Source organism: Pristiophorus japonicus, chromosome 9, assembly GCF_044704955.1.
Source record: "Pristiophorus japonicus isolate sPriJap1 chromosome 9, sPriJap1.hap1, whole genome shotgun sequence".
Lineage (NCBI taxonomy): Eukaryota > Metazoa > Chordata > Chondrichthyes > Pristiophoridae > Pristiophorus > Pristiophorus japonicus.
The window spans coordinates 8,115,341-8,135,740 of record NC_091985.1 but is presented as its reverse complement, the minus strand read 5'-3'; the positions used below and the strand labels follow the sequence as shown (position 1 = coordinate 8,135,740).

Sequence of the window (20,400 nt, the reverse complement as noted above, 5' to 3'; positions counted from 1 at the left end):
GCTTTTTCTGGCCAATTTATATGCCTCTTCCTTGGATTTAACACTATCCCTAATTTCCCTTGTTAGCCACAGTTGAGTCACCTTCCCTGTTTTATTTTTACTCCAGACAGGGATGTACAATTGTTGAAGCTCATCCATGTGATCTATAAATGTCGGCCATTGCCTATCCACCGTCAACCCTTTAAGTATCACTCGGCAGTCTATTCTAGCCAATTCACGTCTCATACCATCGAAGTTACCTTTCCTTAAGTTCAGGACACCAGTCTCTGAATTAATTGTGCCACTCTCCATCTTAATGAAAAATTCCAATATATTATGATCACACTTCCCCAAGGGGCCTCGCACAACAAGATTGTTCATTAATCCACTCTCGTTACACAAGACCCAGTCTAGGATGGCCAGCTCTCCAGTTGGTTCCTCGACATATTGGTCTAGAAAACCATTCCTTATACACTCCAGGAAATCCTCCTCCACTGTATTGCTACCAGTTTGATAAGCCCAATCTATATGTAGATTAAAGTCACCCATGATAACTGCTGTATCTTTATTGCATGCATCCTTAATTTCCTGTTTCATACCATCCCCAAACTTACCACTACTGTTTGATGGTCTGTACACAACTCACACTAGCGTTTTCTGCCCTTTGATGTTCCGCAGCTCTACCCATACAGATTCCACATCATCCAAGCTAATGGTTTTCCTTACCATTGTGTTAATCTCCTCTTTAAACAGCAACGCTACCCCACTTTCTTTTCCTTTCTGTCTATCCTTCCTAAATATTGAATACCCCTGGATGTTGAGTTTTCAGTCTTGGTCACCCTGAAGCCATGTCTCCGTAATTCCAATTACATCATATCCGTTAACATAATGAAGTGTTACAAGGAACAGTAATTCAGAGTGTTACAGGAAGCAGTAATAGAGAGTATTACAGGGAGCAGTAATGGGGAGTGTTGCAGGGAGCAGTAATGGGGAGTGTTGCAGGGAGCGATAATGGGGGGTGTTGCAGGGAGCGGTAATGGGGAGTGTTGCAGGGAGCAGTAATGGGGAGTGTTGCAGGGAGCGGTAATGGGGAGTGTTGCAGGGAGCAGTAATGGGGAGTCTTGCAGGGAGCGGTAATGGGGAGTGTTGCAGGGAGCAGTAATGGGGAGTGTTGCAGGGAGCGGTAATGGGGAGTCTTGTAGGGAGCAGTAATGGGGAGTGTTGCAGGGAGCGGTAATGGGGAGTGTTGCAGGGAGCGGTAATGGGGAGTCTTGTAGGGAGCAGTAATGGGGAGTGTTGCAGGGAGCAGTAATGGGGAGTCTTGCAGGGAGCGGTAATGGGGAGTGTTGCAGGGAGCAGTAATGGGGAGTGTTGCAGGGAGCGGTAATGGGGAGTCTTGTAGGGAGCAGTAATGGGGAGTGTTGCAGGGAGCGGTAATGGGGAGTGTTGCAGGGAGCAGTAATGGGGAGTGTTGCAGGGAGCGGTAATGGGGAGTCTTGTAGGGAGCAGTAATGGGGAGTGTTGCAGGGAGCGGGAATGGGGAGTGTTGCAGGGAGCAGTAATGGGGAGTGTTGCAGGGAGCGGTAATGGGGAGTGTTGCAGGGAGCAGTAATGGGGAGTGTTGCAGGGAGCAGTAATGGGGAGTGTTGCAGGGAGCGGTAATGGGGAGTGTTGCAGGGAGCAGTAATGGGGAGTGTTGCAGGGAGCAGTAATGGGGAGTGTTGCAGGGAGCGGTAATGGGGAGTGTTGCAGGGAGCGGTAATGGGGAGTGTTGCAGGGAGCAGTAATGGGGAGTGTTGCAGGGAGCAGTAATGGGGAGTGTTGCAGGGAGCGGTAATGGGGAGTGTTGCAGGGAGCGGTAATGGGGAGTGTTGCAGGGAGCAGTAATGGGGAGTGTTGCAGGGAGCGGTAATGGGGAGTGTTGCAGGGAGCGGTAATGGGGAGTGTTGCAGGGAGCAGTAATGGGGAGTGTTGCAGGGAGCGATAATGGGGGGTGTTGCAGGGAGCGGTAATGGGGAGTGTTGCAGGGAGCAGTAATGGGGAGTGTTGCAGGGAGCGGTAATGGGGAGTGTTGCAGGGAGCAGTAATGGGGAGTCTTGCAGGGAGCGGTAATGGGGAGTGTTGCAGGGAGCAGTAATGGGGAGTGTTGCAGGGAGCGGTAATGGGGAGTCTTGTAGGGAGCAGTAATGGGGAGTGTTGCAGGGAGCGGTAATGGGGAGTGTTGCAGGGAGCGGTAATGGGGAGTCTTGTCGGGAGCAGTAATGGGGAGTGTTGCAGGGAGCGGTAATGGGGAGTGTTGCAGGGAGCAGTAATGGGGAGTGTTGCAGGGAGCGGTAATGGGGAGTCTTGTAGGGAGCAGTAATGGGGAGTGTTGCAGGGAGCGGTAATGGGGAGTGTTGCAGGGAGCAGTAATGGGGAGTGTTGCAGGGAGCGGTAATGGGGAGTGTTGCAGGGAGCAGTAATGGGGAGTGTTGCAGGGAGCAGTAATGGGGAGTGTTGCAGGGAGCGGTAATGGGGAGTGTTGCAGGGAGCAGTAATGGGGAGTGTTGCAGGGAGCAGTAATGGGGAGTGTTGCAGGGAGCGGTAATGGGGAGTCTTGTAGGGAGCAGTAATGGGGAGTGTTGCAGGGAGCGGTAATGGGGAGTGTTGCAGGGAGCGGTAATGGGGAGTCTTGTAGGGAGCAGTAATGGGGAGTGTTGCAGGGAGCAGTAATGGGGAGTGTTGCAGGGAGCAGTAATGGGGAGTGTTGCAGGGAGCGGTAATGGGGAGTGTTGCAGGGAGCAGTAATGGGGAGTGTTGCAGGGAGCAGTAATGGGGAGTGTTGCAGGGAGCGGTAATGGGGAGTGTTGCAGGGAGCGGTAATGGAGAGTGTTGCAGGGAGCAGTAATGGGGAGTGTTGCAGGGAGCGGTAATGGGGAGTGTTGCAGGGAGCGGTAATGGGGAGTGTTGCAGGGAGCGGTAATGGGGAGTGTTGCGGGGAGCGGTAATGGGGAGTGTTGCAGGGAGCAGTAATAGGGAGTGTTGCAGGGAGCAGTAATGGAGAGTGTTGCAGGGAGCGGTAATGGGGAGTGTTGCAGGGAGCAGTAATGGAGAGTGTTGCAGGGAGCGGTAATGGGGAGTGTTGCAGGGAGCAGTAATAGGGAGTGTTGCAGGGAGCAGTAATGGAGAGTGTTGCAGGGAGCGGTAATGGGGAGTGTTGCAGGGAGCAGTAATGGAGAGTGTTGCAGGGAGCGGTAATGGGGAGTGTTGCAGGGAGCAGTGTATAGTAACAGGACTGAAGGCTTTGTATTCTTGAATTACTGACCTGAAATTAACTCTCTATGACCCCTGCAGTGCTTGCTGCTCTGCTGGAACTATACGTGGATTCCCTCCTGAGTGGGAACATACCCTGCCTCGACAACGCTGTGACAAGTTTAGCCATAATTGAAAACAGCAAAGCGCTCGCCGATGCTGTGAAATACTTCAAGGAAATGATGGAGAAAACAATGAACTTTCCGACCGAAACTGTGGAGGAACTTTCTAATATCCAAAGCCAATATGAGAAAGAGGCTATTGCCATATTCATGAAACGCTCATTCAATGATGAGGGTCAGAAGTACCAGCAGGAGATGGAGGTAAGCGATCTTTATCTGTGTAGAAACATAAAAACATAGAAAAATAGGTGCAGGAGTAGGCCATTCTGCCCTTGAAGTCTGTACCAGCATTCAATAAGATCATGACTGATCATTCACCTCAGTACCCCTTTCCTGCTTTCTCTCCATACCCCTTGATCCCTTTAGCCATCAGGGCCACATCTAACTCCCTCTTGAATTTATCCAATGGCATCTACAAGTCTTTGCGGTCGGGAATTCCACAGGTTAACAACTCTCTGAGTGAAGAAGTTTCTCCTCATCTCAGTCGTAAATGGCTTACACCTTATCCTTAGACTGTGTCCCCTGGTTCTGGACTTCCCCAACATCGGGAACATTCTTCCTGCATCTAACCTGTCCAGTCCCATCAGAATTTTATATGTTTCTATGCGATCTCCTCTCATCCTTCTAAATTCCAGTGAATACAGGCCCAGTCGATCCAGTCTCTCCTCATATGTCAGTCCCGCCATCCCAGGAATCAGTCTGGTGAACCTTTGCTGTACTCCTTCAATAGCAAGAACGTCCTTCCTCAGATTGGGAGACCAAAACTGAGCACAATATTCCAGGTGAGGCCTCACTAAGGCCCTGTTTCACTGCAGTCAGACTTCCCTGCTCTTGTTGCACCTCCCCTTTTCCTAACTTAAGGAAGGATATACTAGCTTTGGAGGGGGTACAGAGACGATTCACTAGGCTGATTCCAGAGATGAGGAGGTTACCTTATGATGATACTTAAGGGGTTGACTGTGGATGGGCAATGGCAGACATTTAGAGACCACATGCATGAACAACAACAATTGTACATTTCTGACTGGCGTAAAAATAAAAAAGGGAAGGTGGCTCAACCGTGGCTATCAAGGGAAATCAGGGATAGTATTAAAGCCAAGGAAGTGGCATACAAATTGGCCAGAAATAGCAGCGAACCCGGGGACTGGGAGAAATTTAGAACTCAGCAGAGGAGGACAAAGGGTTTGATTAGGGCAGGGAAAATAGAGTACGAGAGGAATCTTGCAGGGAACATTAAGACGGACTGCAAAAGTTTCTATAGATATGTAAAGAGAAAAAGGTTAGTAAAGACAAACGTAGGTCCCCGACAGTCAGAATCAGGGGAAGTCATAACGGGGAACAAAGAAATGGCAGACCAATTGAACAAGTACTTTGGTTCGGTATTCACTAAGGAGGACACAAACAACCTTCCGGATATAAAAGGGGTCAGAGGGTCTAGTAAGGAGGAGGAACTGAAGGAAATCTTTATTAGTCGGGAAATTGTGTTGGGGAAATTGATGGGAGTAAAGGCCAATAAATCCCCAGGGCCTGATGGACTGCATCCCAGAGTACTTAAGGAGGTGGCCTTGGAAATAGCGGATGCATTGACAGTCATTTTCCAACATTCCATTGACTCTGGATCAGTTCCTATCGAGTGGAGGGTAGCCAATGTAACCCCACTTTTTAAAAAAGGAGGGAGAGAGAAAACAGGGAATTATTGACCGGTCAGCCTGACCTCAGTAGTGGGTAAAATCATGGAATCAATTATTAAGGATGTCATAGCAGCGCATTTGGAAAGAGGTGACATGATAGGTCCAAGTCAGCATGGATTTGTGAAAGGGAAATCATGCTTGACAAATCTTCTGGAATTTTTTGAGGATGTTTCCAGTAGAGCGGACAAGGGAGAACCAGTTGATGTGGTATATTTGGACTTTCAGAAGGCTTTCGACAAGGTCCCACAAAAGAGATTAATGTGCAAAGTTAAAGCACATGTGATTGGGGGTAGTGTGCTGACGTGGATTGAGAACTGGTTGTCAGACAGGAAGCAAAGAATAGGAGTAAATGGGTACTTTTCAGAATGGCAGGCAGTGACTAGTGGGGTACCGCAAGGTTCTGTGCTGGGGCCCCAGCTGTTTACACTGTACATTAATGATTTAGATGAGGGGATTAAATGTAGTATCTCCAAATTTGCAGATGACACTAAGTTGCGTGGCAGTGTGAGCTGCGAGGAGGATGCTATTAGGCTGCAGAGTGACTTGGATAGGTTAGGTGAGTGGGCAAATGCATGGCAGATGAAGTATAATGTGGATAAATGTGAAGTTATCCACTTTGGTAGTAAAAGCAGAGAGACAGACTATTATCTGAATGGTGACAGATTAGGAAAAGGGGAGGCGCAATGAGACCTGGGTGTCATGGTACATCAGTCATTGAAGGTTGGCATGCAGGTACAGCAGGCGGTTAAGAAAGCAAATGGCATGTTGGCCTTCATAGCGAGGGGATTTGAGTACAGGGGCAGGGAGGTGTTGCTACAGTTGTACAGGGCCTTGGTGAGGTCACACCTGGAGTATTGTGTACAGTTTTGGTCTCCTAACTTGAGGAAGGACATTCTTGCTATTGAGGGAGTGCAGCGAAGGTTCACCAGACTGATTCCCGGGATGGTGGGACTGACCTCTCAAGAAAGACTTGTATTCACTGGAGTTCAGAAGAATGAGAGGGGACCTCATAGAAACGTTTAAAATTCTGACGGGTTTAGACAGGTTAGATGCAGGAAGAATGTTCCCAATGTTGGGGAAGTCCAGAACCAGGGGTCACAGTCTAAGGATAAGGGGTAAGCCATTTAGGACCGAGATGAGGAGAAACTTCTTCACCCAGAGAGTGGTGAACCTGTGGAATTCTCTACCACAGAAAGTTGTTGAGGCCAATTCATTTAATATATTCAAGAGGGAGTTAGATGAAGTCCTTACTACTAGGGGGATCAAGGGTATGGCGAGAAAGCAGGAAGGGGGTACTGAAGTTGCATGTTCAGCCATGAACTCATTGAATGGCGGTGCAGGCTAGAAGGGCCGAATGGTCTACTCCTGCACCTATTTTCTATGTTTCTATGTTTCTATGATAGATTGAGTGGACTGGGTCTTTACTCGTTGGAATTCAGAAGGATGAGGGGTGATCTTATAGAAACATTTAAAATAATGAAAGGTATACACAAGATAGAAACAGAGAGGTTGTTTCCACTGGTCGGGGAGACTAGAATTAGGGGGCACAGCCTCAAAATACGGGGGAGCTAATTTAAAACCGAGTTGAGAAGGAATTTCTTCTCCCAGAGGGTTGTGAATCTGTGGAATTCTCTGCCCAAGGAAGCAGTTGAGGCTAGCTCATTGAATGTATTCAAGTCACAGATAGATAGATTTTTAACCAATAAGGGAATTAAGGGTTACGGGGAGAGGGCAGGTAAGTGGAGCTGAGTCCACGGCCAGATCAGCCATGATCTTGTTAAATGGCGGAGCAGGCTCGAGGGGCTAGATGGCCTACTCCTGTTCCTAATTCTTATGTTCTTATGTAATCTGCCGCCATTCAGATAATATTCTGCATTCGTGTTTTTGCCACCAAAGTGGATAACCTCACATTTATCCACATTATACTGCATCTGCCATGCGTTTGACGACTCGCCTAACCTGTCCAAGTCACCCTGCAGCCTCTTAGCGCCCCCCTCACAACTCACACCACCACCCAGTTTAGTGTCATCTGCAAACTTGGAGATATTACACACAATTCCTTCATCTAAATCATTGATATATATTGTAAAGAGCTGGGGTCCCAGCACTGAGCCCTGCGGCACTCCACTAGTCACTGCCTGCCATTCTGAAAAGGAACCGTTTATCTTGACTCTCTGCTTCCTGTCTGCCAACCAGTTCTCTATCCACGTCAGTATATTACCCCCAATACCATGTGCTTTGATTTTGCACACCAATCTCTTGTGTGGGATCTTGTCGAAAGCCTTTTGAAAGTCCAAATACACCACATCCACTGGTTCTCCCTTGTCCACTCTACTAGTTACAGCCTCAAAAATTCCAGAAGATTTGTCAAACATGATTTCCCCTTCATAAATCCATGCTGACTTGGACCGATCCTGTCACTGCTTTCCAAATGCGCTGCTATTTCATCCTTTAATAATTGATTCCAACATTTTCCCCACTCCTGATGTCAGGCTAACCAGTCTATAATTACCAGCTTTCTCTCTCCCTCCCTTTTTTAAAATGTGCTGTTGCATTAGCTACCCTCCAGTCCATAGGAACTGATCCAGGGTCGATACACTGTTGGAAAATGCTCACCAATGCATTCACTATTTCTAGAGCCACTTCCTTAAGTACTCTGGGATACAGTCTATCAGGCCCCGGGGATTTATCGGCCTTTAATCCCATCAATTTCCCTAACACAATTTCCCGCCTAATAAGGATATTCTTCAGTTCCTCCTTCTCACTAGACCCTCGGTTCTCTAGTACTTCCGGAATGTTATTTGTGTCTTCCTTCGTGAAGACAGTTCCAAAGCATTTGTTAAATTGGTCTGCCATTTCTTTGTTCCCCATTATAAATTCACGTGAATCCGATTGCAGTGGACCTACGCTTGTCTTCACTAATATTTTTCTCTTCACATATCTATAGAAGCTTTTGCAGTCAGTTGTTATGTGCCTGGCAAGCTTCTTCTCGTACTCTATTTTCCCCCTCCTAATTAAACCCTTTGTCCTCCTCTGCTGAATTCTAAATTTCTTCCAATCCTCAGGTGTGCTGCTTTTTCTGGCCAATTTATATGCCTCTTCCTTGAATTTAACACTATCCTTAATTTCCTTTGTTAGCCACGGTTGAGTCACCTTCCCCGTTTTATTTTTACTCCAGACAGGGATATACAATTGTTAAAGTTCATCCATGCGATCTTTAAATGTTTGCCATTGCCTATCCACCATCAACCCTTTAAGTATCATTTGCCAGTCTATTCTTGCCAATTCATGCCTTAAATCATCGAAGTTACCTTTCCTTAAGTTCAGGATCCTAGTTTCTGAATTAACTGTGTCACTCTCCATCTTAATAAAGAATTCTACCATCTTATGGTCACTCTTCCCAAAGGGGCCTCGCACAACAAGATTCCTAATTAGTCCTTTCTCATTACACATCACCCAGTCCCGGATGGCCAGCTCCCTAATTGGTTCCTCGACATATTGGTCTAGAAAACCATCCCTAATACACTCCAGGAAATCCTCCTCCTCCGCATTGCTACCAGTTTGGTTAGCCCAATTTACATGTAGATTAAAGTTGCCCATGATAACTGCTGTACTTTTTTTGCACGCATCCCTAATTTCTTGTTTGATGCTGTCCCCAATCTCACTACTACTGTTTGGTGGTTTGTACAGAACTCCTATTAGTGTTTTCTGCCCTTTGGTAATCCACAGCTCCACCCAGACCGATTCCACATCATCCAAACTAATGTCCTTTCTTACTATTGGAAAATGACCACCAATGCACCTACTAGTTCTAGGGCCACTTCCTTCAGTACCCTAGGATGCAGACTATCAAGCCCTGGGAATTCATCGGCCTTCAATCCCATCAATTTCCCTAACACAATTTCCTGCCTAATAAGGATTTCCCTCAGTTCCCTCCCCGCTCTATAAAATTTGGGTTATCAATTCCTTCCTGGGGTGGTACCAGGGCGCACGCCTCAGCCGAGCGACGCACTGGGCCCGCATAGCGCTGCAGCATCCGAGGGCCCTTCCATCAATTAAAGGGAAGGGCACAAGCTGCCTACTCTGCCAAAGAAGACGGCACATACCTGAACCACCAGGTGCAGGGGTGCCATGTGATCAGCCTGACACTCAAGCAGATGACCGGTTTCAGCGATAGTAGCCCCAACCCCGTGAGAAACCGCATCCGTAGTCGCAATGAAAAGTTCCGAATTTTTTTCTCAGCAGTCGGCCACCTACCCTTTAATTTCCACCACAGTAGTGGCCACCTGTCCGGTACGCATCCCCTGAAGCAGTCGGTGTTATCGCCCCGCACAGATTCAGCAGGTGAAAGCCAATTTAGATCCTGGGGGTTAATGGGGAACAGAGTCGATCAGGGAGGATGTGATGGGGGAACGGAGTCGATCAGGGAGGATGCGATGGGGGAACGGAGTCGATCAGGGAGGATGTGATGGGGGAACGGAGTCGATCAGGGAGGATGTGATGGGGGAACGGAGTCGATCAGGGAGGATGCGATGGGGGAACGGAGTCGATCAGAGAGGATGCGATGGGGGAACGGAGTCGATCAGGGAGGATGCGATGGGGGAACGGAGTCGATCAGGGAGGATGTGATGGGGGAACAGGCGATCGGGGAGGATGTGATGGGGGAACGGAGTCGATCAGGGAGGATGTGATGGGGGAACAGGCGATCGGGGAGGATTCGATGGAGGAACGGAGTCGATCAGGGAGGATGTGATGGGGGAACAAAGTCGATCAGGGAGGATGTGATGGGGGAACAGAGTCGATCAGGGAGGATGCGATGGGGGAACGGAGTCGATCAGGGAGGATGTGATGGGGGAACAGAGTCGATCGGGGAGGATGCGATGGAGGAACGGAATCGATCGGGGAGGATTCGATGGAGGAATGGAATCGATCAGGGAGGATGTGATGGGGGAACAGAGTCGATCAGGGAGGATGTGATGGGGGAACGGAGTCGATCAGGGAGGATGTGATGGGGGAACGGAGTCGATCAGGGAGGATGTGATGGGGGAACGGAATCGATCAGGGAGGATGTGATGGGGGAACAGAGTCGATCAGGGAGGATGTGATGGGGGAACAGAGTCGATCAGGGAGGATGCGATGGGGGAACGGAGTCGATCAGGGAGGATGCGATGGGGGAACGGAGTCGATCAGGGAGGATGCGATGGGGGAACGGAGTCGATCAGGGAGGATGTGATGGGGGAACGGAGTCGATCAGGGAGGATGTGATGGGGGAACGGAGTCGATCAGGGAGGATGTGATGGGGGAACGGAATCGATCAGGGAGGATGTGATGGGGGAACAGAGTCGATCAGGGAGGATGTGATGGGGGAACAGAGTCGATCAGGGAGGATGCGATGGGGGAACGGAGTCGATCAGGGAGGATGCGATGGGGGAACGGAGTCGATCAGGGAGGATGCGATGGGGGAACGGAGTCGATCAGGGAGGATGCGATGGGGGAACGGAGTCGATCAGAGAGGATGTGATGGGGGAATGGAAGCGATGGTGAGGATGCGATGGGGGAACAGGCGATCGGGAAGGATGCGATGGAGGAACGGAATCGATCGGGGAGGATTCGATGGAGGAATGGAATCGATCGGGAAGGATGCGATGGGGGAACGGAGTCGATCAGGGAGGATGTGATGGGGGAACGGAGTGGATCAGGGAGGATGCGATGGGGGAACAGGCGATCGGGGAGGATGTGATGGGGGAACAGGCGATCGGGGAGGATGTGATGGGGGAACGGAGTCGATCAGAGAGGATGCGATGGGGGAACGGAGTCGATCAGGGAGGATGTGATGGGGGAACGGAGTCGATCAGGGAGGATGTGATGGGGGAACGGAGTCGATCGGGGAGGATGTGATGGGGGAACGGAGTCGATCAGAGAGGATGCGATGGGGGAACGGAGTCGATCAGGGAGGATGTGATGGGGGAACGGAGTCGATCAGGGAGGATGCGATGGGGGAACAGGCGATCGGGGAGGATGTGATGGGGGAACGGAGTCGATCGGGGAGGATGTGATGGGGGAACGGAGTCGATCAGGGAGGATGTGATGGGGGAACGGAGTCGATCAGGGAGGATGTGATGGGGGAACGGAGTCGATCAGGGAGGATGCGATGGGGGAACGGAGTGGATCGGCGAGGATGTGATGGGGGAATGGAAGCGATGGTGAGGATGCGATGGAGGAACAGGCGATCGGGGAGGATGCGATGGGGGAACGGAGTCGATCAGGGAGGATGTGATGGAGGAATGGAAGCGATGGTGAGGATGCGATGGGGGAACAGGCGATCGGGAAGGATGCGATGGAGGAATGGAAGCGATGGGGAAGATGCGATGGGGGAACGGAATCGATCGGGGAGGATGCGATGGAGGAATGGAAGCGATGGGGAAGATGCGATGGGGGAACGGAGTGGATCAGGGAGGATGCGATGGGGGAACGGAGTCGATCAGGGAGGATGCGATGGGGGAACGGAGTCGATCGGGGAGGATGCGATGGGGGAACGGAGTGGATCGGTGAGGATGCGATGGGGGAACAGAGTCGATCAGGGAGGATTTGATGGAGGAATGGAAGCGATGGTGAGGATGCGATGGGGGAACGGAGTCGATCAGAGAGGATGTGATGGGGGAACGGAGTCGATCGGGGAGGATGTGATGGGGGAACAGAGTCGATCAGGGAGGATGCGATGGGGGAACGGAGTCGATCGGGGAGGATGTGATGGGGGAACGGAGTCGATCGGGGAGGATGCGATGGGGGAACGGAGTCGATCGGGGAGGATTTGATGGAGGAATGGAAGCGATGGTGAGGATGTGATGGGGGAACAGGCGATCGGGGAGGATGCGATGGGGAAACGGACGCGATGGGGAGGTCGTGAAGGGACGGGAGGGGGAATGGAGTCGATGGGGAGGTTGCGAATGGACGAGAGGGGGAACGGAGACGATGGAGAGGTCACGATGGGAGGGAAGGGGGAACGGAGGCAATGGGAGTGGTAGAGATGGGGCAGAAGGGGGACGATGGTCAGCAGCACCCTGTTTGAATGTAGAGCCGCGGGGAACACTCCTGCTCCTCCCAGCTCCACATTTATGTAAGTATTTTAGAACCATTTACCTTTGCCATTGTGGTCAGCAGAGGGCCCAGTAAGGACCACTGGTTAGGCCACATGTTGATCTGGTTTACCTGACCAGCGCTGGCTGTGCTCAGGGTAACTCAGTATTGCAGAGGGGCCTCAAACCGAGGTCAGGCCCTTTATTCGAATATACAGAGGGCCGGGATGCCTATTTTGTTTGCTTACACCAATATGATAGTTAGCACACTTCCTGCTCGTAATGTGCATGTGCTTCCTGCCCACCGTATCGGAGACTTAGACACCCGTTTAGTGTCTGAAAATAGGGCACAAGTCCATCCATTTCCTAGGCCATAGGGTTTGCCTCCAGAAGTAACCGGTATCACTGAATCTAAGAGCATGTCTACGTCGGACCTGATATTTTAACAGTAACACTGTTATTTCAGCTTCAGAAGCTCGTTGGGTCAAGTCCCACTTCAGGTATTGAGCACATAATCTAGACTGACATTTTAGTACAGTACTGTGGGAGTACAGTACTGTGGGAGTGGCCATTCTGCTGTTCTAGGGGGTTTGGGGAGATGGTAATGATCATGTGGCATTACTAGAAAAAGATCAAAGGTTGTCCTGGTATCCTGGCCAACTATCATCCTTTAACCAATGCACCAAAAACAGATTGACTGGTCATTCACCTCATTCGTGTTCATGGGATCTTGCTGTGTGCAAAATGGCTGCCTCGTTCATCTACATAATAACGACTACAAAATATTTCATTGAAGTGTTTCTCAGAGACATGTTAAATGCAAGATTTTAGTTGCTCGATGCAGAATGATCCACTAAAGCTGTTCCCTGTCTGATTCAGGACACCATCAAGACTCTGTACCAGAAGTACTGCCAACAGAATGAGAAAGCATCAGAGGATAAATGTAGAGCTCTCTTGGACAGCTTGCAGGAGCCAATCGCAGACAGACTAAAGAATGGGCAGTACGCCAAGCCGGGAGGATATAATCTGTACGCTGCAGATCAGCAGATGCTGGAGTGCATGTACAGCCAGGCTCCAGGGAAAGGTATCAAGGTATTTATCAATCCACGAGCAGATCGCCCATGGTATTGCTCATGCTGATCCAGGGGATTAGGCCAATGTGTGTGATCTGAAGTATGATGGCTAAAGTACAACAGGAAGTTTAATGCAACTCTTACAGGAAGTGCGTGCTATGCTAGAGTTTCACCACACCAAAGACCCGTGACTTGCCCCTTTCAACTTTAACCTCACTCCCAGCAACCTTTGGCATTGCCAACTTATGTTGACCTTGATTTTAGTGTTTATTCTGGAAACTTTGTTGTCAGAATATAGGAGGAGGCCTCAGCCCATTGTGCCTGTTCCTGCATTAAATTAGATCATGGTCGATCTACATCTTAACTCCATCTACCTGCCTTGGTTCTGTAACCCTTAATACCCCTAATATGATGCTTTATTTGTTAATGGACAAGGGTGGAGTTTGAACTCAACTTTTCATCCTTGAATTTCAAAACAAAAAAAGGCAGTCAAGGGTCAAGGAAACAGTGGGATCCCTCAAAATTCTCAAGGGTGAAATGACATTGGCTATCTAACGGACAGCAGATATAGAAAATAGGTGCAGGAGTAGGCCATTCGGCCCTTCGAACCTGCACCACCATTCAATATGATCGTGGCTGATCATTCATCTCAGTACCCCATTCCCGCTTTCTCTCCATACCCCTTGATCCCTTTAGTCGTAAGGGCCATATCTAACTCCCTTTTGAATATATCTATCGAACTGGCCTCAACAACTTTCTGTGGTAGATGTTGTGCATGGAGAAAGAGTCAGACTGAACACTGTGAGCTCAAAGTAAAGTGTGACCTTAGCTTTTTATTGCAGGTCTCCAGAGTGCCACTCCAACCTGTGAAGCCTCCTTAAAAACCTGTGCTCCCAAGGGATTATGGGATTCCTTGGGACTCCAGGAGATGAGTCCTCTGGTGGCTATACAGAGTAAATACAAGTTTACATATATGACACTCCCCCACAAAGTCAATAATGTAATATTTACAATATGAGTCGATCTGGGGACCTTCTTGCCCTGGTTGATACACTCGGTGTGAAAGCTGGTGTTGTTGAATCATTTGTTGGGCCCTCACTGGGCTGCTGTGGATGATGGTCAACCGTGGTGCCAGTTGCCACTGGTGTGTATTTGGGGGATCAAAAAAGGTAGGGTCCAAGGTGGGTTGCTCAGGATAGTCTGTGAATCTGAGTTTGATTTGGTCCAAGTGTTTCCGGTGAATGAGTCCATTTGAAAGTTTGACCCGAAACACCCTGCTCCCCTCTTTGGCCATGACAGTGCTGAGAAGCCATTTGGGACCTTGTCCATAATTTAATACAAATACAGGATCATTGACTTCAATCTCGCGTGACACATTTGCGCTATCATGGTATACACATTGTTGAAGCTGCCTGCTCTCTGCCTGTTCATGTAGATCAGGGTGAACTAACGAGAGCCTTGTTTTAAGTGCTCTTTTCATGAGCGGTTCAGCAGGTGGGATCCCAGTGAGTGAGTGGGGTCTCGTGCGGTAGCTAAGCAGGACTCGGGATAGGCGAGTCTGCAGTGAGCCTTCAGTTACCCTCTTCAAGCCTTGCTTGATGGTTTGCAATGCTCTCTGCCTGACCATTGGACGCTGGTTTAAACGGGGCAGATGGGACATGTTTGATCCCGTTACGGGTCATGAATTCTTTGAACTCAGCACTGGTAAAACATGGCCCATTGTCGCTCACTAGGACATCGGGTAAGCCGTGTGTAGCAAACATGGCCCGCAGGCTTTCAATAGTGGCAGCGGTCGTGCTAACCGACATTATCTCACATTCAATCCACTTGGAGTACGCGTCTACAACCACAAAGAACATTTTACCCAAGAACGGGCCTGCATAGTCGATGTGTACCCTAGACCACGGTTTGGAGGGCCAAGACCATAAACTTAGCAGCGCCTCCCTGGGTACATTGTTTAACTGCGAGCGTGTATTACATCTGTGAACACAGGACTCTAAGTCCACATCGATACCGGGCCACCACACGTGGGATCTGACTATTGCTTTCATTATTACGATGCCTGGGTGGGTACTGTGGAGGTCATTGATGAAGGTGGCTCTGCCCTTCTTGGGGACCACTACCCAATTGCCCCACAGAAGACAGTCTGCCTGTATAGACATTTCATCTTTGCGCCACTGGAATGGCTTTATCTCTTCCTGCATTTCCACTGGGACACTGGACCAGCTCCCGTGAAGCACACAGCTTTTGACTAGAGATAATAAGGGGTCCTGACTTGTCCAGGTTTTTGATCTGCTGGACAGTGACGGGTCATTGCTCACTCTCAAATGCTTCCATAGCCATGGCTAGATCTGCGGGCTCCACCATTTCCACCCCCATGGTGGGCAATGGCAGCCTACTGAGAGCAACGGCACAGTTTTCTGTGCCTGGCCTGTGGCAGATGGCATAGTTGTATGCAGACAACATGAGCACCCATCTTTGGATGCGGGCCGATGCGTTGGTATTTATCCCTTTACTCTCGGAGAACAGGGACATAAGTGGCTTATGGTCAGTTTCCAATTCGAATTTTAGCCTAAACAGGTATTGATGCATTTTGTTTACCCTATAGACACACGCTAACGCTTCTTTCTCAATCATGCTGTAGGCTCTCTCGGCCTTAGACAGACTCCTGGATGCATAAGCAACCGGTTGCAGTTTCCCAAAATCATTAGCTTGTTGCAATACACACCTGACGCCATATGACGACGCATCACATGCTAGTACCAAAAGCTCATATGGATCATACAACACAAGCAATTTGTTTGAGCACAACAATTTTCTCCCTTTTACAAAGGCATTTTCTTGTTTTTTGCCCCAAACCCATTCGTCCTCTTTTCGTAGTAAGACATGCAGTGGTTCTAACAGGGTGCTGAGACCCGGTAAGGAGTTACCAAAGTAGTTCAAGAGTCCCAGAAACAACCGCAGCTCCGTCACGTTCTGTAGCCTCAGTGCATTCTCGATTGCCTCCCTCTTCACGTTGGTTGTCCTGATGCCTTCTGCCACAATCCTCCTTCCCAGGAACTCCACTTCAGGCGCCAGGAAAATGCACTTCGAGCATTTTAACCTGAGCCCCACGCGGTTGAGTCAACTAAGAACCTCCTCCAGGTTCTGCAGGTGCTCGACTGTGTTCCGACCTGTGACCAAGATGTCATCCTGAAAGACCACGGTGTGCAGGACCGACTTCAGTAAACTTTCCATGTTTCTCTGGAATATCGCCGCCGCCGATCGGATTCCAAACGGGCATCTGTTATAAATAAAAAGACCTCTGTCCGTGTTGATGCAGGTGAGGGCCTTCAATGATTGCTCCAGTTCTCATGTAGGCTAAAGTCAGATCCGGCTTCCTGAACGTCTTTCCTCCCACCAGCGTTGCAAAGAGGTCGTCGGCCTTTGGTAGTGGGTATTGGTCCTGCAGGGAGAAACAATTGATAGTTACTTTGTAATCGCCACAGATTCTGACGGTGCTGTCTCCCTTGAGGACTGGGACGATAGGACTGACCCACTCGTTGAACTCGATCGGGGAAATGATGCCCTCTCTTTGCAGCCGGTCTAGCTCGATCTCTACTCTTTCTCTCATCATGTACGGTACTGCTCTCGCCTTGTGATGGATGGGTCACGCCCCCAGAATTAGGTGGATCTGCACTTTTGCTCCTTGGAATTTCCCGATGCCTGGTTCGAACAGTGAAGGAAATTTGTTTCAGACACGAAGTGTCGTCAGCGGGCGATAGCGCTCGGACGTCGTCCCAGTTCCTGCGTAGCTTTCCCAGCCAGCTCCTTCCGAACAGCGTGGGACCAATGCCCGGTACCACCCAGAGTGGTAGCTTGTGCACTGCTCCATCGTAGGAGACCTTTACGGTAGCACTGCCAATTACAGGAATCAGTTATTTCATGTAAATTCTTATTTTCGTGCAAACTGGAGTTAAGACTGGCCTTGAGGCCTTGTTGCAACACAACCTTTCGAAAGTCTTTTTGCCCATGATGGACTGGCTCGCGCCCGTGTCCAGCTCCATTGACACCGGGAGTCCATTTAGTTCAAAATTGAGCATTATCCTGGGACAATTCGTGGTGAATATGTGCACCCCATGTACCTCTGCCTCCTCGATCTGAGGCTCTGGTTAATCGTGATCCTCCGTGGATCTGTCCTCCTTTGCAGGTTTAACAGGCTTTGCAGTTCACCTGCACACTGTTGGAGGTGTCCCATTGTTCCACAGCCCTTGCAAACGTACTCTTTGAATCGGCATGAATGGAAACGCAGGGCCAACAAAGTTAATGGCCTTGCATTCATCATCCTTGATGGTGGACTATGAGACATCTGCGTAGCTGCAGATATGTGTGACCTGCCCTGTACGTTACGATTCGAACACAACATCACTTTGTTCACAATACTTGTAGCAGCACTTGTCTGCTGAGAGATTTGCTTCGTATTGTTACTGGTGGCAATGAACTCCTGGGCTATCGCTATGCCTTACTCAAGGTTGGGTTCTCTACAGTCAAAAGTTTGCGAAGTATGGTTTCGTGGCCAATGCCAAGTACGAAAAAGTCTCTGAGCATGTGCTCCAAATGTCCTTCAAATTCGCAATGTCCTGCAAGGCGTCTCAGCTCGGCGACATAACTCTCCACTTCCTGGCCTTCAGACCTTTTGTAGGTGTAGAACCGATACCTTGCCATCAGAACGTTTTCCTTCGGTTTCAAATGCTCTCTGACTAGTGTGCACAAATCATCGTACGACTTCTCCGTGGGTTTCACTGGAGTGAGCAGATTCTTCATGAGGCCATACGTTGATGCCCCAGAGACGGTGAGGAGGATCGCCCTTCATTTGGCAGTGCTCTCTTCCCCATCTAACTCATTGGCCACGAAGTATTGGTCGAGTCGCTCCACAAAAGTTTCCCAATCATCTCCCTCCGAGAATTTCTCCAGGATGCCCACTGATCGCTGCATCTTTGGGTTCGTTATCTGTATCTCGTCGCCAGTTGTTGTGTATGGAGAAAGAGTCAGACTGAACACTGTGAGATCAAAGTAAAGTGTGACCTTAGTCTTTTATTGCAGGTCTCCAAAGTGCCTCTCCAACCTGTGAAGCCTTCTTAATTACCTGTGCTCCCACAGGATTATGGGATCCCTTGGGACTCCAGGGGATGAGCCCTCTGGTGGCTGTACAGAATAAATACAAGTTTACATATATAACAGTAGAGAATTCCACAAGTTCACAATTCTCTGAGTGAAGAAGTTTCTCCTCATCTCGGTCCTAAATGGCTTACCCCTTATCCTTAAACTGTTACCTCAGGTTCTGGACTTCCCCAATATTGGGAACATTCTTCCTGCATCTAACCTGTCCAATCCCATCAGAATTTTATATGTTTCTATGAGATCCCCTCAAATTCCAGTGAATATAAGCTTACTTGATCCAGTCTTTATTCATATGTCAGTCCTGCCATCCCAGGAATCAGTCTGGTGAACCTTCGTTGCACTCCCTCAATAGCAAGAATGTCATTCCTCAGATTAGGAGACCAAAACTGAACATAATATTCCAGGTGTGGTCTCAGTAAGGCTCTGTACAACTGCAGTAACACCTCCCTGCTCCTATACTCAAATCCCCTTCCTATGAAGGCCAGCATGCCATTTGCTTTCTTCACTGCCTGCTGTACCTGCATGCCAACCTTCAATGAATGAAGTACCATAACACCCAGGTCTCGTTGCACCTCCCCTTTTACTAATCTGTCACCATTCAGATAATAATCTGCCTTCCTGTTTTTGCTACCGAAGTGGATAACCTCACATTTATCCACATTATACTGCATCTGCCATGCATTTGCCCATTCACCAAAGTATTTGTTCAATTGGTCTGCCATTTCCTTGTTCACCTGTTTCTGACTGCAAGGGACCTACATTAGTCTTCACTAATCTTTTTCTCTTCACATATCTATATAAGATTTTGCTGTCAGTTTTTATGTTCCCTGCAAGCTTACTCTCATACTCTATTTTCCCCCTCCTAATTAAACCCTTAGTCCTCCTCTGCTGAATTCTAAATTTCTCCCAGTCCTCAGGTTTGCTGCTTTTTCTGGCCAATTTATATGCCTCTTCCTTGGATTTAACACTATCCTTAATTTCCCTTGTTAGCCACGGCTGAGCCACCTTCACTTTTTTATTCTTACGCCACACAGGGATGTACAATTGTTCTAGTTCATCCATGTGATCTTTAAATGTCTGCCATTGCCTATCCACCGTCAACCCTTTACGTATCATTCTCCAGTCTATCCCAGCCAATTCACGTCTCATACCGTCGAAGTTTCCTTTCTTTAAGTTCAGGACCCTAGTCTCTGAATTAACTGTGTCACTCTCCATCTTAATGAAGAATTGGACCAGATTATGGTCACTCTTCCCTCAGGGGCCCTGCACAACCAGATTGCTAATTAATCCTCTCTCGTTACACAAGACCCAGTCTAGGATGGTCTGCTCTCTAGTTGGTTCCTTGACATATTGGTCTAGAAAACCATCCCTTATACACTCCAGGAAATCCTACTCCACAGTATTGCTACCAGTTTGGTTAACCCAATCATTATGTAGATTAAATGCACCCATGATAACTGCTGTTCCCTTATTACACGCATCCCTAATTTCCTGTTTGATGCCATCCCCAACCTCACTACTACTGCTTGGTGGTCTGTACACAACTCCCACTAACGATTTGTGCCCTTTGCTGTTTTGCATGCTCTACCCATACAGATTCCACATCATCCACGCTAATGTCCTTACTATTGCGTTAATCTCCTCTTTAACCAGTAATGCTACCCCACCTCCTTTTCCTTCCTGTCTGTCCCTCCTGAATATTGAATACCCCTGGATGTTGAGTTCCCAGCCTTGGTTACCCTGGAGCCATGTCTCCATAATCCCAATTATATCATATCCGTTAACAGCTATCTGTGAAGTCAATTCATCCACCTTATTACAAATGCTCCTCGCATTGAAACTCAGTGCCTTCAGGCTTGTTCTTTTAACACTCTTTGTCCTTTTAGAATTATGTTGCAATGTGGCCCGTTTTGATTTTTGTCCTTGTTTTCTCTGCCCTCCACTCTTGCTTTTCTCCTTCCTACCTTTTGCTTCTGCCCCCTTTTTACTTCCCTCTGCCTCCCTGCGT

General features: G+C 48.9%; 1 protein-coding gene across 1 annotated transcript in view; it reads left to right on the top strand.

Moving 5' to 3' along the window:
• Nucleotides 1-20,400, top strand: part of LOC139272560 (guanylate-binding protein 1-like) — a 216,359-nt gene that overhangs the window by 173,833 nt on the left and 22,126 nt on the right. The window contains exons 7-8 of the mRNA XM_070888615.1: nt 3,313-3,593; nt 13,039-13,251. Coding sequence (XP_070744716.1) covers nt 3,313-3,593; nt 13,039-13,251 — 494 coding nt within the window. The remainder of the gene's footprint in view (nt 1-3,312; nt 3,594-13,038; nt 13,252-20,400) is intronic.